The 24,387-nt window shown below is 30.2% G+C and overlaps 1 protein-coding gene across 1 annotated transcript in view; it reads right to left on the bottom strand.

The window, feature by feature from the left end:
• LOC126760611 (midnolin homolog) overlaps window positions 1–24,387 on the bottom strand; it is an 82,433-nt gene that overhangs the window by 28,432 nt on the left and 29,614 nt on the right. Inside the window, exon 2 of the mRNA XM_050476375.1 lies at window positions 13,543–13,630. Within this exon, the coding sequence (XP_050332332.1) occupies window positions 13,543–13,630 (88 nt within the window). The remainder of the gene's footprint in view (window positions 1–13,542; window positions 13,631–24,387) is intronic.

Here is a 24,387-nt window from a genome sequence, read left to right as displayed (position 1 = left end):
ACAACAACAGCAACGAAACAATGACAGCCAAAGGTACAAATAACCAATACAGAGTCAAACAAGATGTTAAATTCGTTGCAAAACAAACGAAAAAAACTGCAAAAACAAAAAAAAAAATAATAATAAAAAAAACATAAACATACACATATAGTATACATATGTATGTATACATATACTGGTAGGCAATATGATATTGACAGCCACTATGTGGCTCTCTGATGATCGCAACAACATTTCGACGTATGCGAATGCACGTTCGACAGCGACGACAACAACAAATAAAACAACAACAACTTCGCAAAGTAGACAAGAGCACCGAAATTGCCGAAATCAGTCGACATTCAGTCAAGCCACAGCCACAGAGACAGCAGTCAACAAGCCTTCGGCACGTAAACAAAGCAAACAGCGCTTTGATGATGAGGCCATAAAAAATCTGTAATGATGCATTATCAAAATATATAAAATAGCAATTAACAATTTGAGCGTTGTTGCGCCCCACCGCCACCCCTTTCATTCATTGAAATCGCACAAAAGAACGCTGAGTAATTTAACAGTCAAAATACAGACGAACGCTGTCATCGCGTTGAGCATTCGGCGACCTAAGGCTGATAGCATAGTGCATAGGCGTGTTAAGTAAGAATTATTTCGAAGTTTACCAAAAGTCTAGATTGTATGAAATGTAGTATTTGAAGCATTTTATGACCTTAGAGAGAACGTGTCGCTGCCTTTAACTATAAACGAAACAATCGTAACACCTGTCTCTACACTGTGCACATAGCCTAAGAGTAGTGCAAAAAAATATTTAAAAAAAATATACTTAAAAAAAGTTGTAAAATTAAAGCGATTTCATAGCCAGTTGTGGGGCTTTTTCGTGAAATACTGGAAATTGACGAGAAGCACGACTTGAATAATTGAAAGAATATGTGACTTGCATAGAAAACCCATTATTATTTAGTTTATTTTCATAGAAGAGAAAAGCAAGATAAAAATTTAAAACTGTTTTCTGCCAGTTACGTACCTATACTAGTTAAAGACAAGAAATTGAAAAAGGGCAAGCGATGAATATGTTATTCTCTTGCTGCAAAAAAATTCCTCTTCAGTTCCATTAGAAATTCCTTTATTAAAGAATTACAGAAAGTTTTGAAATCAAACAGCTGGGATTCGAATTCATTGTCTATAATATATACGAAGTATATGTCCAAAAAATTTTGGGATAAAGATTTTTGCAGTTTTTGTAAAAGAAATAAAGATTTGAATTCAAATATGGCATGTTTCAAATTCGGGATCTCGAAAATTTTCGGGATTAAGAATTCTATAATTTTCCGATGATAAATAAAAAAAAAATTATAACTCAGCTATCTTTATTATTCCGCATATCATATTCGTATGTGACCTTAAATGCTTATTTCAGGGCTTTTTAAGCTTGTAACTCCTGAATATTAAATTTGAATAGATAATTTGTAGGCTACCATGACATGTATTTTTTTGTATATGTATTTCCAAACATCTTGAAGATGCTTCAAATTGTTTTTAATCTTAAAATGCATATTCCAGAACTTCGGCATCCCGAAAATTTTCGGTATTAAGATTTTAACAGTTTTTTTCCTGTGAAAAAAAAAATTGGTACTCAAATATTTTCATTATACGCTATTCGTATTCATATGTGACCATAAATGTATATTTCAGAATTTCGGGATGCCGAAAGTTTTCGGGATTGAAATGTTTTAAAATTGTTTGTGAGAAATAAAGGTGGTTGGAATTCAAATATATTCATTACATGTCATTCGTGTTCATATGTGACCATAAAATTTATATTTCAGAATTTCGGGATCCCGAAAGTTTTCGGGATTGAAATGTTTTAAAATTGTTTGTGAGAAATAAAGGTGGTTGGAATTCAAATATATTCCTTACATGTCATTCGTGTTCATATGTGACCATAAAATTTATATTTCAGAATTTCGGGATCCCGAAAATTTTCAGAAATGAGATACTATATGTATATAAATTTTTGGTGAGAAATAAAGGGGTGGAAATTCAAATACTTTCATTCTATGCCAATCGTATTCTTTTTTGGTAATATAACGGATATTTTAGATTTTCGGGATCAAGAAATTTATAATTTCTCGATAAATATAAAAATTTTCAACGCTTCCAAAACTACAACAGTTTCCGAATCTGGACTTTCAGTACGTCATCATAAAATGTAAATTTCAGAATTTCGGGATCCCGAAAGTTTTCGGGATTGATATGTTCTAAAATTTTTCGTGGAAAGATAAAGGGGGTGGGAATTCAATTTTTTTCATTTATGACATCCGTATTCATATTTGGCCATATAAGGAATATTTCAGATTTTCAGTGAAATTTTGAACGCTACCAGAACTACAGCATTTTCCGAATATGGACTTTCAGTATATTAAAAATTGATTGGTATTCAGATATACAAGTATAAATATTTATGTATGTATGTTCTTGGCATCATACGATGTATAGCTTTAGAATACTAATGACAGATTTTATCCCATTTGAACGCAAGATTTGATAAGATACAGACTTTGTAGAAATATACAATTTTCAGATTTAAGCTGGAAATTCCTTTTATAAGCAGATATGATTCAAAAATAATTTGGCAATATGTGCGAGTATATATAAAATGCACATAACACAGACTGCTGCAAAGTGTACGAGCCGTTGCAACACGCTTCCTGACCATGCCAACAACAACGCCAGTACATCAGCTGTTCCTATACATATGTATGTATATATGTATATATGAGTGTATTTGTATGTGTGCAAATGTATTTATAGTGGTAAGCAAAACAAAGAGCCATTAAAACATGTATTAATATTGCATTTAAGCTGTAATCGTCAATCGACTTCGACCCCGTGTCGCAGCGGTTGGAGTCCAGTGCACCATTTGCCATTTGCCAAGTGCATCAAAGTCAGTCAGTCAGACGCGCAGACGGACGGATGGACGGACAAAAGTTGAATGGAGTAGATAAGCGGAGCAGCAGATACAACTCAATTACAACAATAACACAAATATGCGAAAACGAGCAAAAAAGAAGCTTGCTCCCTTTATTCTTTGTCATCATCAGCTGAAATCTGAAATCTTTGTCTTGGCTCGTGCTGCTACCGCCGCGCACAGATTGCTGCTGGCTGCTGGCTACTTGAGCACTTGACGGCCACCACCGCCGCACCGCCGGCGTCACCGCTGCTGAAGCTGTGCGTTGCTGCTGTCCATCGTCATCTGTGCATTACTTTTGATTATTACTGTCCAACTCAAATTCAACTCGACTGCATTCTTTGTACTTGAATGCATTAAACGCACATACACACACACATACATACGCATACACATTGGAATATGAATATGAGTAGGCACTTGTAAGGCCGCTGCTTTCTTTGTGCCGCAAAAAACTTACGAAAATCGCACCCTTCACTCCATCAACGCCACCATCAACAACGACAACCAACACCGCGACAGCCAACAGCAGCTGCAGCCTGCGCACCACTACCAGCGCAATTAGACTGCTATGCGAGCAATTTTCATAAATCTATTTGCCAAAAAAATTACGGTCCAAGCCAAAAAGCAGAGGCGAGCCCGAAATTTATGCAAATATGCATGAGTGTGTGTGCGTTGGTGTAAGGTGACAGCGTGACCACGACAGACAGTTGCAATTATTGTTGCTGTCGTCGATTCTTTTATTCACTTGTTGTGCTTGTTTTTTGGTTTTATTTGCGTTTGTCTTTGTTGTTATGAGCGTTTTTGACGCTGTTATTTTTGGCTTAATTGATTCTTTATTTGTCAGCTGGATGACTCGCACCAACAGTTGACGGCAAACAGCCCACTAAATTGTTGTTGCTGCTGCTGTTGTTGTTGTTGCCGTTTTGCTGATGCAAGCGCAAGAGTAGGCGCCCACGTTTGAGGGTGGATGGAAAATCGATGAAGTATGTGCAGCTGAAGAAAGAAAACGGGACAGGCGACAAGAACTTCAGGAATTTGGCTCGATTTAATGAACGGAAATTGCAGAAAGTCTTTAAGCGAAGTCAATAAATTGGGCTGCGCTACAACAAATAAAAAATAATAATTAAGATAATAACAATAAGAGATAATTGCAACGCAATTCCTAGCAGCCAATGTCCATCTAAATCACACGCCCAAGTTGAAAATCATGCCAGAAATGCGAAACAGAAAATTTAAGCAAAATATGAAGAAGTCAAAAAATTTAACTGTAGATGAACAGCGTAAAAAACTACAAAAGAAATTATTCAAAATTTAGTGAATGTAAAAACAAAATTTTCCAGCAACAATTATTTAAAAAAATAATAATTAACAGTAATTAAATAAAATTAGCAATTATTAAAATTAGATTTATTTATTATTATCTTCATTAAAAAACAATTATTATAATTAAAAAAATTAATCATAATTAAAAAAAGTTCTAATAATTATAAAAAATATTAATAATTAAAAATTACCTCGATTCGGGCAAATGAGCAAACATTAATTAAAATTATAAAAAATTAATTATAATTAAACAAATCAGTCATAATTCAAAAAAATAATTACACTTATAAAAAATAATACTTAATAAAAAATTATAATAAAAAATAACCACATTAAAAACTTAAAATTAAAAAAAAAAACAATTATTTAAAAAAATAATAATTAATAGTAATTAAATAAAATTAGCAATTATTAATATTAGATTTATTACTATCTTCATTAAAAAAATTAATTAAAATTAAAAAAACTTAATTATAATTTAACAAATTAAAAATAATTTAAAAAATTCTTATAATTATAAAAAAATATTAATAATTAAAAAATACCTCGATTCGGGCAAATGAGCAAACATTAATTAAAATTATAAAAAATTAATTATAATTAAACAAATCAGTCATAATTAAAAAAAATAATTACACTTATAAAAAATTATACTTAATAAACAATTATATAATAATAAAAAATAACCACATTAAAAACTTAAAAACAAAAAAAAACATTGGTAAAAATTAGAACAAAAGTATAGAAAATTGATTTAAATAATATAGATATAAAAAATTTAAAAAAAAATGTAACTAAAAAATTTAAAAAAAATTGAACCAACAAATAACTGATGATTAGATTAACTTTATAATAATTTATACAAAAAACCTTAAAACAAAATTCTGGAAAATTAATTAAAAAAAAATTAAAAAATAATAACTAATAATTGTATAAACTTTATAATAATTTATATTAAAAAATTTGTAATAAATTTTAATTTATATTAAAAAAACGAAAAAAAATATTAAAAATCAAATGCAATGCATTTAAAAATTAAGTAAAAATTAAGAAGAAAATTATACAAAAATTAAAAAAATAATAATAACTAATAATTCTATAAACTTTATAATAATTTTTATTTAAAAAAATATAAAAATATTTTATTAAAAATTAAATAAAACAAAAAAATATATAAGTAAATATTAACAAGAAAACTAAATGAAATTGAAAAAATTAACAAATATAATAAATTAAAACAAAAACAACAAAAATTATTGATACGTTTTTTTTTTTATTTTTTATTTGTATTTTTTTGCAATTTTCAAACATTACAAATAAAATTCCTTAAACAATTTTAATAACAAAAATTGTGGCAATAATTAGAATACTTTTAATATTTTTTAGTTTATTTTTTGTATAACTAATAATCATTAAAAAAAATATATAAAAGATTTGTGTTGTGAAATAAGCAAAAAACACACAAAAAGAACAAAAAATAATAATTATATTTTTTAATTTATATATACATACATATATGTCTATATATGTATATATCTTAATATTTTCAACCATTAATCGCTTCACACATGTGTCAACCTTAAACACGTAGTGTTACACACACACACACACACACATATTAAAAATGTCAACTGTAATTCCATTTTTAGATATTTCAAATTGGTGTCGCTTCATATTTTCTCCAGAAGAAGAATCGAAAAGAAAGGCAGAATTAGCTAGATGACAGGGGAATGCGTCAACGTTGATCTCAATATGGTGATGATGATTGGCATTCATACAAACATACACACAAACACACCGTGTAGGCACAGCTGTACGCTGCATGTAAATAATATGCAAATCTCTAGAGTATAAATTTATTTTTAGCAAACTGCTTAGCTATTTTTGTGAGCACTCAGTCAGTACATACACAGTTATATGTAGTATATATCATCTACATATATACTATATAACTATATGAGTGCTGAAATGATTAATAACTGCAAGCAACGGTATATGTATATGATTTGCATTTGATGCCACAAAGTGTCTGTGTCTCATTGATATTTGCAAGTGTGTAATGTGGCAATACTCTAATAATATATTTGCATACAAATATTCCGATTGAAGCAGTTGAGAGCAAGCACATTTAAGCATATATTTGGTCTATTGTGGGCGTGCTCCTGTTTTGATTCAAATTCTTTGTATGTATGTTTGTGCTATGTAAATATGTAAAAACAAAGCGCATAGCGGATTTCTATAATTACAACACTATAAAGAGCGAAAATATTCATCTATTAGAATATATTACATACTAGGCTAGAAATTGCTTTGTAAAGTATCTCACTTTAGACGGCTGTGATTATATAGTAAAAATTTATTTTTTCTGAAGACGGCACTTTCGAATTGGATTTTTGAATTTTTGAATTTTTTTCCGATTATTTTTATTTTTACTGCAATTTTTTTCAATAATACAACCTACAGTAAGTTAGCGAGATTAGTATTAAATATTTAGTGTGAAACTTTTTGGGTATGTGTATCAAATATTTAGCCAAGACACACACCTACACAATAATTGTCAAGCAATTTGGGTGGTTTGAAAATCTTTAATTTTTCTCAAATCCTAGTGATTGTATAAAAAATTTTAGAAGATGTCTTTATCAAAATAACATTTAGATTATTATTAAATATAATTATTAATATGTGGTACTTTTTAGGTATACCAAATAGTTAGTTAAGACGCACACCGCAATAAAATTCTAAAAGCAAATTGAGTTGATTGAAAATTTTTAATTTTTCTCAAAACCTAGTGATTGCATAAAATTTTGGAAGATGTCTCTATAGCAACAAAATATACGTATATGTGACCTGGTCTACGGAAAGGGGGCTTAGGTGTCGAAAAAAAGGAGAACAATTAATGAGATAACGAGAAACTGACGATTATTTTTAACAGCTTTTCCCAGAAAACTAGTTTTTGCAACTTAGCTCCCTTTTCGTAGACCAGGTCACATATAGAAAAAGTCGATACTAAGCCGAATTTTAACCAAAAGTTTGAATTTAATGTAGGAATGAACTAGGTTAAACTATTTCAACTATTATACTTCAAAAACAAAAAAATGTTAAATTCGGTTGCACCGAAGTTCCATACCCTTCACAGCTAAATTTCTTATACTTGTACCATAAAATGGTACAAACAGATCTTTATCTTGATTTCGTTCGGTCAGTTTGTATAGCAGCTAGATGTTTTAGTGGACCGATCTGAGCAATATGTTCTGAGATTGTACTGTTGCCTTGTGACAAAATTCGCGAAAATACTTGATGAAATAAAAAAGTTTTCTATACAGGGACTTGATTTTTATCGGTCAGAAAAAGACGTGTGAAAGATTTCAGATCGATATCTCAAAACCGGAGGGCCTAGTTCGCTTATATACACGTATATATATTTTTTTTTTTGCAGGGGAGGGGGTGGAAAATGCCTTTCGCATCATCAGAGCTGTTGTCACAACAACGGTATGAGCCACTTGCAGGTCACTAAAACTTTCCTCAAATAACATTTCATCAATGGAAGACTGAAAGAAGTCTAATCCGAATCAATCTAAGTGAGTACTTAAAATCAAGGATTGCTTAGATAAATTTCGGAGTAATTGTGTGACAGGATGAGTGGCGCTGAAAATTTGAGATCAGTTTTTTGACAGTAGTCCATTAATCTCAGTTTATTTATTTTTTATATTGCTTATTTTTGATTTCATTAGCTTATAGGCTATTTAAGCTCAATCTTTGCTGCTGAATGTGAGTTAGCATACTTTTTTCGAATCTCTCTTTGAAGGCATTTAATATTTGTTGGAGTCCATACGTTTCTAAAACTCAAGTTTTTGAAAGAGTTTCAACTCCCAGGCTGGACCAAAAAGCCTTTTTTGACAATACTGCATTTTCTGAGGCATATGAGGTCTTCTAGAGACTGTGTTGGTAGATACTTGACTGAGTACACTACATGTAATGCCGTTCTTTACAACTTTGACTACATAAAACTGAGTTTGGTGGCAAGAATTAGAATTTCTTTCGCATTCTACATACACTTACACATACTATGTACATACCATATGTAGATACATAAACATTAATCACCAAATAAAGTTCAACCCGTCGTTGATTAATGTAAATGTCATGCAAATATTCCACGAAAATGGTGTATCCAATAGGCAAGCGTAACAGCTGTGTCTACATGCACCGAAACCTAGCAGTTTCTCTACACAAAAGCAACGGTGTTGGAGAGAATAACATTAGCAGTTAAAAAGACATTTGGGGAAAGAGATAGAACAAAAGGTAAAAACGAAGCAAATTTCGAATTGAAATTCATACAATTAAACGAGATATGCGCGTTAAGTTACCAAGAACCAAACCGAACCGTTATTGTCCCCAATACAAAGCAAACGTACATATGCCCGTGACGATATTATCTCGGAAATTCGGTCAAAGAGAAGATATAACAAATCACATTACCAGCAACAACAAACCAATAGCAACAATAAAAGTCAAACATCATTAAAGACAAAAATCACGAATTCTTATACATATGTACATATGTATATGGGTATATTTTCAGCTATATTTGTGGGTACATTTTTAGGTATATTTATGGGTATATACATACATACATATATGTATGTATTTACAAGTACACTAGATGAGTAAACCATCAAGAGTAGTTAGAGGCAGTGACAAAAAGAAGTGAGCAAAAGTGCAGAAGACAAGAGGAACGAGTGAAGACTGACAGCGTTGAGAATGAAGAATTCTTAAACGTTTTACGATAGCAGCAGCGTCAAATATGGCTAAGAAGAGGCGAAGGCAACGCACACACAAGAGCAATGATTGGTAGCAATAATAAAAATAGCAATAGCATAAGCAATAACAATAAAAACAAAAACGTTTATGAACAATCATTTTACAACAATTGTTGTTGTTTAGCTCCCAGTCAAAGAAACGCTTCCCATAACAATTGAAGACACCGATATGGAGTAACACGCTACTCGCCGGAGCGACGAGCAGTTAGTTGTGCCAGAAACGGTGTTACGAAAGCGCATGTTTCGTACTGTAAAAAGCACGAAGCAACGGCAAAGAGCAAATTATAGCCGCATGCGCTGTTAGAGAACCAGCTGAAGATGACTGTTGTGGCTGGAGAAACCGGCAAAGAAACCGCAGCAGAAGAATTGGGTAATCGTAGCGTTAACAGTTTGCTCCAGTTTATGGCGTGTCTTTGACGTGCGGAGCCGCGAGCTGCGAGCTGCGTTTGACTTAGACAATAGAGAAAACTGTTGTAAACACTTTGAAAGTCGACTGACAGTAAACGGTTTTCCAGCTGTTTACCTCTACGACTCTTGGTAGACACGTGACACCGCAACAGTTAGTAGCTTTTACTGCAAAGAAGACAAGAGAAAGGCTTGCACTTTTTAAAGGTAACGGTGTTCAAGTGAGAAACTGGAGTAGCGGTGTTAAGCTCTACTCTTTAGGCATTTTTATAGGTAAGAAAGATGTAGTTGTTAGCAAGTTGTGAGATGTAAGAGGAAAATCTTGAAATTCTGGGATGTTGCGATTATCACATATGCATGGGGAGCTTTAAAGCTTAATTTGCTAAAGTTAAAAACCACAAACTAACTTTTTAATATTACATAGAAAAATAATATATTTTCGAACAGAGCATACAACCCTCGAATACCTATTTAATAGTTTTGATGTGTGGGCACTCGCTGGCTTTGGAATTTCAGATTTCTATACTTCTTCTTAGTTACTGTATGAGTGTAGAATCAAATCATTTATCACCTTTTTAGCTTTAGCAAGCTATAAAGCCTGGTTCCCGTTAATTTTCTTATAAGAAATATCATACATGAATTTTTAATCCAGAACCCAGAACCCAGAGAGCTTCTGAACTAACTAAATATTTTAAAAATGAATGAAAGGTTTAGTATAATCACTAATCAAAAAGGATTTATAAAGAATATATCTTAATATGTATGTAACTAACAGTAAGCTCAAAAAGCTCTTCATTAACTTGAAATATTAACAAAATTGATAATACGCAAAATATTGTGAAAGCTTTCAAAAGCTTTGCTGAAAGCTTCAAGCGGAAACTAAATGCACACGAGAACTGATTTTGAGTGTTTCTTAAAGTTTTGAAGCGAAAGCTCCAAAAAGCTCAAGCTCGTAAAGACCTTCTCCTTCAAGGAAATATATTAATTAAATACATAAGGCAAATGCTTTTGTGAAAGGGTTAAAAAAATTGTATGTAACTATAAAAGCTTCGGGAGCAATAAAATTACAAAAAAAAAAAAACAAGTGGTGTTTTTAAGCAAGTTCATTTTATCAAAGCTGTAAAAAGCTTATGAATATTACTATTTTCGCAGAGGAAAAAAGTGTTAATTAAATCGCATAAAAATTTATTTAAAATGTTTGAACAAGTTTTTCATGAAAGCTTAAAGCACAAACATGAAAAAGCTCTCAGAAATAACATTTCATAAAAATGAATTAAAATTGTTTTGAAGTAGTTTTCATGAAAGCTTATGCTTCTGAAAGTTTAAAAAAGCTCATCAGAAAGGCATGAAAAAGCTCTCAGAAACAAAGTAACCAAATTTGAGGCATACCGAGTGTAATACTTTTTAAGCTTTTGAAAGTTTAATAAAGTTCAGCACTCAATCACGAAAAAGCTCTCAGAAACAAAGTTCCATTAAAATTTATTCAAAATGGTCTAAAGAAATTTTCCATGAAAGCTTATGCTTTTGAAAGTTTAAAAAAGCTCAGCGCAGAAACATGAAAAAGCTCTCAAAAATAAAGTTGCATAAAATTAATTTATAATGTTTTTAGTTTTTCATGAAGGCTTCAAAAAGCTCTTGAGCAGTAAGAGCTTTCTAATTACACTTTTGAAGCGTTACACACATAATTATGTGTACATACTCGTATGTATGGCAAATATGCATTTATGGGCAAAGTTTTCCAAAGTATTCCTTGCTTTTTTTGATCACAATAGTGAATTTTCGCTTAAGCAAGTTTTAGTAAGGTTGTCAGCAATGTTGTCTAGTTGACATACTTTGCAGGCGTTTTTTTATCAAACAAAGAATACGGTTATATGTGCGTTACTACAACATAAAGCAGCAACAAGTGAGCGTCATATTAAATTTCGAAAAACTATAAAACTATACAACAACACAAACAAATGCAAATAACAACGACAAAACTACTCACTCACTAGTGAGCACGAGAAGTGGCTAAACAAGAGCTCAAGCGACCAGTTGTCAAGCCACTGCAGAGCCACCAACGCGACAGACAAACATACAAACACATGTGTACTGCTGTCAGAGCAGCAGACGCACGCCAACCAGTCTCTTTGGCAAGCCACCAACAACGCCGCTGTCAGCCGACAAAGGCGATTATGTCAGCGCACAAAGACTTGCGCGACGGCTACTGGTGGATTTCACACCAGGCCTGCACCCTGCATATGCGGCGGACGCACAGTAAGCCAAGTCAAGCGCTGCGCTCGAATTAGCCATGTGCGGCTGCGCACAAACGAACGCCCTCAAAGTCATCAGCGGCAAAGTGGTGATCAGCAAATCACCCAAAGCGCTGTCGCGTAGCGTATTTGTTTTTGGCTTTTGATATTGATATAAATTTAACGCATGCAAACATACATACATACACACATACACATATGCATATGTAGATATGTACATATGTTAAATAAAACACTATAATTGCGGTGCGAACGCTTTTGACTAAAAAAAAGCTATTTAAGCACACGCGCTGGATTTACTGGTGTCAAGTACATACGAAATAGATACACATAAACGTACGTATGTTTGTGTGCATGTGCGAAGGTGAGTGTGTTGGTGGGTTTTTAATTTCGAATTCGAACTTTTTAACATGCGTTTCACTCATAGCTTTGTTGTAGTTAATTGAAATTTAATTCAAAATACATTTTTAGCCTTTTTGGTATTTTGGTTTGTTTTGTTATTGTTGTTGTAGTCGCTATGGCGAGGTCGTCAAGCAGGTCTGACTAAAATGAAATTGTTGAAATTTTGGTTAAAAATTTGCCATTACTCGCAGCGAGTTTCGCTTTTTTGAACAAAGGCGGTGTTGGTGAAAAATGCATAACAACAAAAACAAGTCGGGAGTAAGCATGTATGTATGTATGTATGTGTGTGCGTATGTTGTATGGAAAGGCAGGCGAACTTAACAAGTTTCAACGTAGTGGATTTAATAGGCATGCCGATGAGTCTTTGTCATGCTAATCCACGTAGATATATTTCTACAAGTGCTTCAATTATATATTTAAATTATTTTGTTGTATTTGTAAAAAAAATCGACAAATCTACTTTCAATATTGCAATTAATTGCCAATTGATTTGTAATAAAATTTGCTTTGTTTGAGGTCAGCAATGGAAAATTTATTAATTTTTAGTATTTTCAGACTAAAGTTGACTACAGTTTTGTCATAGCCTGTACTTGCATAATTTTTTTTTGAGAAATATAGTATGTATTCGAAAATATTCAACAGTTTTTGCTGTAAGAAAATTATTTTCTTTGCTAATATCGTCACTATCATTGAAATTTGAATAAACTACTCGTCAAAAAAACAATTATAGAAAAATATAAAAAATAAAAAAAAAATTAAAAAAAAAAACTTTTTAAATTTAAAAAAAAAATTTTAAATAAAAAAAAATAAAAAATATTAAAAAAATTCAAAATTATTAAAAAAAAATCTAAAATAACAATTTTTTTTTTTTAAATTTTAAATAAAAAAATTTAAAAAAAAATATAGAAAAAATCAAAAAAAAAATAAACTTTATTTTTAGTCATTATTATTCATAATCGAATTCAAGTAAAATTTAGACTATTTTACTTGTCAATAGTTTGAATAAATGGAAGTTGAACAAGCTTTTTGCTAAATATCGGAAAAGTTTTTTTATTGAAAATTATTTTAAAAAAATTCTTTCTCTGAGCCGGATTTTTTTTTCAAATTTTTAAATCAGATTGAGGTATGGATGCACTATATCTAATATCATAAAAACTCATTAGCTCTGAAGACTCATTACGTATCATGTATAATTCCATCAATATATTAAATTTTTTGCATTTTTTACTAGATATTTTGTCTGCCTGAAAATTACCATATTTTTAGATAAAATATTATGAAATTTTTTTTTTTGAAATTTTTCCCATTTGCTCATAATTACATTTTTCATGAATTTTATTTTTGTTTTTAACTTAAAATTTTCATTTTCACTTACCAGCAAGCCGGTCTCTACATTTGGTATCAATATAATTCTGGAGCCATCCATAAGATTGTTATCTTTTAATGTGCCATCTTGTAGTTCTCTGTAAAGAAAAAAATTAATATCTATTAGTTTTTATGTTAAGGGATAAACAATACAATATATTGAAGAAATATAAAAAAAAATTAATAAAATTATTATTATTTTAATTGAAATATTTTACTAAATTAATATTTATATATTATATTTATCATTTATAATTTATAATAAAATTTTTAAGAATAAATTTCTGGCAAAGAGTGAACATTTATTAAATATAAATAAAATATATAGTCTTAAATAAGCATAACATTATATTTGTAATGTAAAAATTTAAATATTTTAAAACATTATTTTTATATTAAAAAAATGAAGTCTTTGAAAAAAATTATCAAAAATATTTTTTTTAACAAAAAAAACAATAAAAAAGTATATAATGTTAAATAACAATAACAATTAAATTTTTTTGTTAAAAATAAAATAGTTTGTAAAAGAGAAATGATTTACTTGGAATGATATTTTATTAAAATTTGTTTTATAAAAAAGTAACATTATAATAACAATATTTTAATTAAAAAAATTTATTTCTTTGAAAAAATTCTTCAAAAATATTTTTTTTGTATAAGAAAACATAGCAATAAAATATATAAAATGTTAAATAAATTTTTTGTTAAAAACAAAATATTTTGTAAAGAAAAAAAAGGCATTAAATTGTTTGTTAAAAGCAAAATATTTTAATAAAAAAAATATTTTTTTTTAAAAAGTGACTTTTAAAAATAAATTTCTGATGAAGCTTGAAAATTTATTGAAATAATTTTTTATAAAATATATTTCTATGCGTAGCAAAAAAAATTGCATGTATTTTCCGTAATTTGTATGTACACAGTTAAAAATATTGAGAATTACTATGCTTGAAGTTATTTTCTTGCATATTAAAACGAAAATTAGTTTAAAACAAATTAGCAAATTATTTTCAAAAAATTATTGAAAAATATTAAAAAAAAAACTAGAAAAAAAAATAATTTCAAAAATATTTAGAAATTTTTTTTTTGTAATTTTGATTTTTATTCTTATTATTTATGTAATATATTTCACTTTGTTATTAATTTTCTTTTATTTTTATTATATTTTTATATATTTATTATTTAATATTTTTATAATTTTGTATTATTATTATTTGTTATTTTTTAAATTTATTATTATTTTGTTATATTTTTTTTACACTTTTTATTGTCTTTTATTTATAGACATTTTTACTTTTATTATTTTTTATATATTTATTATTTATATACATTATTTTTATCAATTTTTTGTATTATTATTATTTTTTTATATTTTTATTATTATTTTGTTTGTAGTTTTTATAATAATGTTGAATTTAGGATATAAAATTTAATACACTTTTGTTGAGATTTTTATCTTAATTACAATATTTTTTAAGGGGTCAGTAGGGTAATCTGGCCTGTTTTTTGACAGTTTTTTCACAGAAATTTTTATTCTACAATAGAAGTTTTCTCACATATCATAAGGTATGTACTATATATCGTGGATTGTATAAACAAATTTTTTCGGAATTTTTTTAAGACATCTGTCGGAGAAATGGCTGCGTGAATGAGATGCGGTTTTCACTGGCGGACACGATTTCTCTTGTTTGCATCATCTGAAACACAAAAACCCAATTTATTCTAAAAAGGAACGTGAATGGTTATCGTCCCTACTAGGATCATGAAAAAATGTTGATAAATGAAAAAGGTTTTTTTTATAATTTTTCCCAAATTTCTTTATATAAATTTTGTCATAACATTATCAATAAATTATAAAAAATTATGAATGACGATAGCCAGGCGTTTTGTGAATATTAAAAAAAAATTAAGCAAATCGGTTGAGTAGTTCGACCGGAATCATGACCGCCAGTTTAAAAAAGTCTGTTTTGAGAAAAACGCGTTTAAAGTTTGAGTTACTGAAAAAGCATACAAAGATGGACATAAACGAGCGCTCCAAACGTGGAGCGGTATTATTATTTGTGGGCCTTTTTCGAAACCTTCCAATGATAAAGTGGGTTTCTACATTAATTCTAAGTATAAGTGAACAGAAAATTAAAAAAAAAATATATGAAAAAAGATTACCCTACTGACCCCTTAAGTGTTGAATTAAAAAAAAATAGATTTTAAATTTAATTAAAAAATACAGACAAATTTTTACAGATCCTCAGCATTTATAATGCGCTTTCTTTTTAAAGCTGAATTACAATTAACAATTACAATAAAACAAATTACAATAAAAACATGTATTTTATTTATGTTTGTACTATAATTGTGTGTAAATGGCTTAAAAGTTTTCATTGTTAAAATTTACATATTTTAAAACTTTGGAAAATTTCTTATTTTTTAGTTATTTAAAAAAAAATTGTGTAAGTCGATAATTTTCAGATTTTTTAACTAATTTTCAAAATATAGATACATATATATTTTTAGTTGACATTTTTAGTTGTGCTGGTTTGAAGCGAATTGACTGAAAACTGCGTCATATTTTGAATAAAAGAAAGACAAAAAATCACAACCCAACTGAATATTAGTGACTTGGAATACTCAAAATACTATATATAGCAAAAATACATATCTATAGTATATATAATTTTTTTTTGTGCATTTAAACTTTGACAGTGAATTGTCTGCAATTACTTTTTGCGCTAATTATTTAAAAAGTGAATTTACTAAATGCGAGCGCATAATAATTTTGTCGCCGAAAAGTGAATGCACTGATTTGCGTATTAATGGCTTCCCATTAACCACACTGGCGCTGCTTTGTTAATCTTTTCGCGAAGCGTGTGCGTGTGTGTGTGTGTGGGTTTCTTTGTTGTTTTGTAAATACAATTTACATGAATTAAACAGTTCAGATTGAGATTTTAAACAAATTGGTGTTGCATTCAATTTCAGCAAAAAAAGCGCAAACAGAAAACCTGACAAATGAATGTATACTTTGTACAGTGCATGTATGTGTGTGTGTAAGATTGTTTACGAGTTAATGCGAAAAATTAAATCTTCGAGCAGTTCGAGCACTCAACTTAACTTCTCGCCTGACAACTCCGTCGTCCAAGTGTCAAAAGTCGAAAGTTGTTCGATTAGTATGTGGAAACATTTGTATATTTGTTTGTATGTATGTATGTATGTATGGATATTCGTATATAAGCTGTTTTTGTGCGTATGACAGCCCGTAGTCTTTAATAAGTTGACCTGATGCGCTTTGTTTTAATTGCTCACACACCACATCCCGCACAAACAGTCACCTCATAGTTCTTATAGTACACACACACACATATTGTAGGTTTGTATGTACATATATTTGTATGCATTTCTTAGCGAAACGAGTTTCAAAAACCCTGGCAACTACAATTGGCAGGTGTAAAATTTAAATTGTCATAAAATTTGTATGAAATTCAACAATTGTGTGCTTAATTAATAGTAAATAAAGGCGACGAGCGCGTTCTAGACAAAAGTTGAAAAACTAGAACGCTGTTCGAGATCAGTAAAATAAGCATACACAGAAGTATTTATTTATACAAAAATATAAGCAGATCTGTTTGCATACAGTCTTATGTTCATAAGAAGCATGTGGTTGCCTAAAATGAATGAGTTCCCAAAAAATTTTGCAAAAAATTTTTTTTTGGTATAAAATATTTAAAAAAAAAAATAAAAATAAAATTTTTTATATAAAAATTAAAAACAATAATCAAACTTTTTTTAATATAAATTTTTTTAATAAAATTTTTTTTAATAAAAAAATTTTTTTAATAAACATTTATTTTTAACATTTTTTTTATAATTTTTTTTTTAATAAAATTTAAAACAAAAAAAACTTTTTTTTAATAAACATTTATAAACATTTATTTTTAACAAACATTTTTTTTATAATTTTTTTTTAATAAAATTTTTTTTTTAATAAAATTTTTTTTGGTAAAAAAATAAAAAAAAAATATTTATTCTAAATTTCATTTATTTTCAAAGTAAGTAAATGAAAGAAAATTTTTTTTAGTGTAAGAGGTTTTTTATTTTTTTAAATGGATCCTTAATGTTTTGAAAAATGCAAAAATATATACTAAATAGCAATTTACAGCTAAAAAACAGAATTTTTGGGTAAAAAATATTATTTTAATTTTTATTTCACTTTCAAAATTACAATTTTTGTTTACAAAAGAAAACAAAAGGTAAAAATTTATTTTAATTAATTAATTAAAAAATGTAATTTAACATTTAATAAACATTTTTTTTAATAAAATTTCTTTTTTAATAAAAAAAAAATTTTTTAATGAATTTTTTTTTTTAATTTTTTTGGATTAATAAAATTTTTTTTTGGGATAAAAATTGAAAAAAAATAAATAAAATTTTGTTTTGATATAAAAAATTAAAAAAAAATATTTTAGGACAAAATTATTCCATTTTTTTTTAAATTTCCTGAGTTTATAGGTTCTCAAAATATGGAAGTAAATGAAAAAAAAATTTTTTGAGTGTAAGAGCTTTTTCCACAATATTTTTTAAATGGAAAAAATGCAAAAAAATGAAAAAAAATACTAAATAGCAATTTACAGCTAAAAAACAGAATTTTTGGGTAAAAAATATTATTTTAATTTTTATTTCACTTTCAAAATTAGAATTTTTGTTTACAAAAGAAAACAAATGGTAAAAATTAGTTTTAATTAATTAATTAAAAAATGTAAATATTAAATTTTTAAGAAATTTTGTATTATTTTTTTTTTTGTTTTTAAATTTTTTTAACTGCAACCAAATCTACATGTTTGCAGCTACCTACAATGTTGCCATATATTTGTATATTGTCGCCACCTATGCTATTTACTTTCTTAAAGGCGACACACACTCACGCATGTCCGATGCATATTCTTGCGATTCATTTATTTACACCTCAAATAAAGTCGAATTGCAACACCAGAATGCAAATAAAAAGGTTAATCAAATTCCAGCTTTATCAGCTTAATTCGCATTTTATTTATTTGGTGTTCTTGTTGTTGCTGTTGCTTTTAGCATTATTTGTCGTTCGTGTGCTCTTTTACATTTTGGTTATTTTTTCACTACACTGTGGTTGTTGTTGCTTTTATTTTCGATTTTTTCTGTTGCCTGGCAAGTAAAGTGCAAATACTTCAAAAATACTCACACACATACATACATATGTATGTATAATATACATTGTATATAAAGCCTATCAAGCAAGTTGCAAGAAATAAAATTGTAAACTGTACATTTTAAATTAAGTCTTGTGTTATTTTATTCGCAGCAAGTGCCTGAAAAAACAAAATGAAATAAAAATATACCTACTTGTGGCATATGTATATACATAAATACATACATATGTATGTACTATCTGTACAAAAAACATATTTTTAATTGTGGTTTTCGTTATTTCATATTTAAATGCTTCAGTTGTCCTGTTATGTTATCAGCATAGTTTGTAGTATAACACAGGGTGTAGCAAAAATTCGAAAAAATAATATTTTTTTAGTTTTTGCTGAAATATAATTTGAAAAGCACAACTGAAATGAAACTTTCTAATAATTATATTTATTATGATGATAATAATGTTAATTTGAAGCTTTGAAAAGCAAAACATAAAACTTTTAAGTGCCTTTCGGTGTTGAAAAAAATTATCTGAGCTTGTCAATCACTACTTTCTGATCTTTTTATAACATTAGCGAGTCATATAACATGCATTTATTGTTGTTGTAAGAAATTAAACATTTTTTGGAAAACTTTTGTGATAACTTTCCTTCAAGAAATTACAATTTACAGCCCTTAAGTTTATAAGAATTCTACTAATTTTAGAACATATCGGAAAAGGATGAAGAAAACACGTCAGAAGTATCCTTGAAGTGTATAAGGGAGACACTAGAAAGCGCATACGCCATCGGAACCCGAATCTAATTCTTCCGATCGAAATTGAAACTCAAACGTGTTTACACTGTCTAACGCAGAGAGTTCTGAAGACAAGATAGTTACGCTTAGGAAAATGGTTCTGATATAGGGTAAACAGCTGTTGTAGAGGATCTATTTATCACTGTATTTCCTTGCATGCTTCGTTTTGGACGGCCTTCAAGCTCTTCAACTGATGAGAATATTAAAAAAGTGAAGAATATGGTGCTTAAAAGCGTCAGGCAAGTGTTAGAAAGTTGGCAAGAGAGTTCGACATCTCTGGAGAGTTCGTTCGAATAATTTTGGTGGATATTTTGAGTATGAAACGCGTTCTTGTTCGACGTGACACGATAAAGCTGAATTTTTTTTTCGAAAAAAGTACCGTCTCTTTGTACTTGCTTGATCTTGCGAATTCCGATCATATATTCATGAAGAGCATTTTAATGGCCGATGAGTCATGGGTTTATGTCGAAACCAAAAAAGGCTGCTCAAAAAGCAAGATGATGCTCATTGTTTTTGTATATTCGTGGTTTGGTGCATCATGAATTTGTTCCGGACGGACAGACAGTCAATAAGGAGTTCTATTTGGCCATATTGAGAAGTGAATGAGAACATCCGTCGAAAACTTTCGAAATTGTGGAAGAAAACCTCATGGATTTTACACGATGATAATGCACTATCGCATCAAGCCACGATTGTGAGCGAATTTGAAAGCAAAAACGTAATGAAAGCCATCAACCACCGTATTCACCGTAGAGCAGCCATCTATCAGTTAGGTTAATCTGATAGGTCAATGGGACCAGTTGTGATATTTTGCGTTACCAGATGGAGTTCAGTCACTAAGATCATGAGGAGTAGTCTTCACTATCTGTCAGCCCCATTCTTCGGTCGTTTGTCGCCATCAGACCGTGACCAGGTAGTTAAGTTCCGGTTAACTTAATCAATACTTCCTCTCTCAGTAAGAAACCTTTTTAAGTAGAACTTAATCAAATCTTCTTCTTTTTGTTGACATATATAGAAATAAATCAATTACAACAATAACAATTGCGTTATAAATAACCAAAGATGATGTAAGCTCAAGATACAAGCTGCACGCATATGAAACCCCACTGACACACATACAAACACTCCAGCCCCTATCTAAGCATGTATGTATGTATATAAATCTGTAAAATCAATTAACTGCACTTTGTTTATATTCATAAGGAGACCAATAAGTTGCTGAAGCATTTGTGGCAGTTTGTTTACGCGGCTCAAAGCCTCGTATAACAACGGTATCAATGGCAACAGGACAACACTGGAGCATTTCAATGCACCAAAGCGACACCAACTGACACCGACCACAGCACAGCAACGCAGCAACCGCACGACAACATGGAACAACACAAAAATAGTTGCACACACTTTGCTGCCGTTTGTTGTTGACGAAGAATTTTTTGCTTTTGTTTTTGTTTTTGTATAAAAATTTGTTTTATATATTTTTGTTGCCACGTTGCGGCTGCAAATTCTTTACGAAAGTGTTTGACGCACATAAAATGCTAGGCGACGTTGGGGCACTTGCCACTTGCCACATGCCAACCATTAGCAGTTGTATCTTGTCTTGATTATGTAACATAATATCCTTGAACTTTTTGTGCACACACGCAGTTGTTTATGGTGTTTTTTGTTTGTATGTGTGTGTGTGTGTGTGCGTTGCATTATTTGCTGCACAGTAGCTTTGGCGCCTACTTTTGGCTTTGTTGGGAACGCCATTCAAAAGACCAAAACAAATAAATACATACAAGTATGCATACCGTTAAATTTTTATTGTTTGGTATTTTATTGATACAAATGGCCAAACAGCTGTTGCAAGGCGACCATATGTACCAATATACATACATACATACATACATATATCTCTAACTCAAAGCACAGTTTGCTTGCCTGCCGCCTCTCCGGCTTGTTGCTATGGCTTGCTGTGTTTGTGGCTGTTTTTATTATAACTCATTTTTATTAAAAAAAAATTTTTGGCAAAAAATTTCTAAAAAAAAATTCTAAAATTTTCTAAAAAAAATAATAATTTCTAAAAATAATAATAATTTCTAAAAATAATAATAATTTTCTAAAAAAAAAATAATAATTTTCTAAAAAAAAAAAAAAATTTTCTAAAAAAAAAATTATTTTCTAAAAAACAATTTCTAAAAAATAATAATTTTCTATAAATTTTAAGCTACTTATGCACCGTTATGTCTGCCTGTTGTTTCAGGTGTTCATTTGCTTGCATGTTTGTATGTATATATGTATGTTTCTAATTGATCAGCAGCCAGCAACTGGGTTAAGCATTGCTGCTTAGTGCACTTTGTACATCGAATTAATATTCGGTTGCTAGGTTAAGCCTTTTTGTAAACTCATAACGTTGAATATCCAAACAATAATATGAAATGGATCAACAAAACGCAAAATCGACCAAAACAACTCATATAACCACAGCAACAACCCGAGGCGCGTTCCACTTACGTACACGGACGGTACGTACCAAGCACCTAATGCCAAAGCTGCCAAAACAATGCAACGTTTGGGTCTCCAAGTGTAACCGAAGATGCCTAGGAGATGTCCTTGGTTCGAAAAACACTCACAACAAATTGAATAATTAAAGACATAATGCTCTAATATTACTACTAATGATTGTTAGATTGGTAATATTAAAGGCTTTTCGAGGTTATGAAATAAGCCGAAGTGCTTAATTCGTTGTCAGCTGCAATATTTAGAGTTTTTGGCGCTCTCTTAGTGGGTTTTCATGTTTGGTGTTATTTTCAAGAAATCTTCGGACGTTAGGTGGCATATATTTTTCGAACATTTTACTGATTTTAGTTAGTTTTTTTTTTTTTTTTAAAGTAATATCAGTCATTTATTATTTATTGTTTTCATGTTTCGAGTTATTTTCAACAAAACTTGTGCGGTTAGATGGAATATATTTTCCGAATATTTTAAAAATTTTAGTTTAATTTCTTCATTTCGAAGTAATATCACTCATGGATTATTTACTTTTGGTTGGAAAAGCTCTCAAAGTCTCAAATTTCCACGACAATTTGCTGTGCGTATTGGCCACTTTGTATGGCAGCTATATGCTATAGTGATCCGATCTGAACTATATTCTCAGAGATTGTAGCATTGTTGTAGGAAATAATTCATGGCAAATTTCGTGAAGATATCTTGTCAAATAGAAAAGTTTTCCATATAAGAACTTGATTTTCATCTTTGGGTTTCTATGACAGCTATATTCTATAGTGGTCCGATCTCTACAATATTCTCAGAGATTGTAGCATTGTTGTAGGAAATAATTCATGGCAAATTTCGTGAAGATATCTTGTCAAATAGAAAAGTTTTCCATATAAGAACTTGATTTTCATCTTTGGGTTTGTATGGCAGCTATATGCTATAGTGGTCCGATCCGATCTGAACAATATTTTCATCTTTGGGTTTCTATGACAGCTATATTCTATAGTGGTCTGATCTCTACAATATTCTCGGAGACTGTAGCATTGTCGTATGCAATAACGCATGCCAAATTTTGTGAAGATATCTTGTCAAATAAAAGAGTTTTTCATATAAGGACTTGATTTTGATCCATCAGTTTGTAAGGCAGCTATGTGCTATAGTGGTCCGATCTCAGCAATATTCTGGGAGATTGTAGCATGGTCGTATGATATAATTCATGCCAAATTTCGTGAAGGTATCTTGTCAAATAAAAAAGTTTTTTGTATAAGGGTTTGAACCGATATCAAGGGTTCCAACAAATAGGTAGCTTTTTGGGGAGAAAAAGATGTGCGCAAAATTGCAGATCGATATCACAAAATGTGTGGAACTTAAATTAACGGAATCTCAAAAAAAAAAAAGTATGAACAAAAAAACAAGTCTCAGAATAGGCGATCAATTTCAGTTCTGAATGATATTTCCTTCATTTTTTGGTTCTTACTGCTAATATTTGCCAGGGATAGTCTAAAACTTTTGCTTTAAATGCTACCAAACTAATGAAAACATAAGGAAGACATCTTTCATAGCAAAACTCGAATACTCTGCAACACGGAAATACATTTTTTCAAAACAAATACGAGAGAGCCAGAGATAAAAAAATACACTAATTTCTCAAACATTAACCAAGCTAATGGAAAATGGCACGCAAAGCGCAAGAAATAACCATAGAAATAGAGAAAACTTTAATAAAAATTTGTAATCTTCAAATTAATCGTAATTTCAACTACAAATTTGCCAACTAACGCAGCCCGATATGTAAGTTTCGTGCAGTAATCGTGTGAAAATGCTTTCGAAAACTTAAAGCACACGCATTTTTACATAAATTTACGCACTCGCATGCCACACACACACACACACCCACTTAATTCCATATTCAAACACAAACACACATACATACATAAAAAACTCCTCCCCTCCTTACTCATTAGCTCTTTGCACCACCTCACCAACGACCAACTATCTCCGCCGCTAATGCTTTTCAAAGCTTCGTTAATCAAAATGTACGCGTGCTCTGCCGGCGTGGCTGTCTTGCTGCGTTCAAATATTTACACACACATAGCCACACAAATACATAGTTGGTAGACACCATACATGCGGTAATACGGTGTAGATACACAATATGCGCGATGGCATAATCTTCGGCGCTTCTGGGCCGGGACAAGGAGGCTCGGCCGACGGGGTGAACGGCAAGGCGCATTTGAAAATGAGTTTGAGTTTGTGGGTTGCGAGGCAGGCCGGCCGACAGTTGAGAGCAGCAAATTGCAGCCGAACTTTTCGGGCGGCTAATGAAACTGGGCTGTGGCCGCGTGCGTCTCTGAGACAATATGTACATATGTAGTTGGGTTGACTGGGTTTGGCTTTGACACCGCAACTGTCAGTGCGTGTAAAT

The sequence above is a fragment of the Bactrocera neohumeralis genome, chromosome 5 (genome assembly GCF_024586455.1).
Source record: "Bactrocera neohumeralis isolate Rockhampton chromosome 5, APGP_CSIRO_Bneo_wtdbg2-racon-allhic-juicebox.fasta_v2, whole genome shotgun sequence".
NCBI classification, from domain to species: Eukaryota; Metazoa; Arthropoda; class Insecta; order Diptera; family Tephritidae; genus Bactrocera; species Bactrocera neohumeralis.
This window is presented reverse-complemented; position numbering and strand designations above follow the sequence as displayed.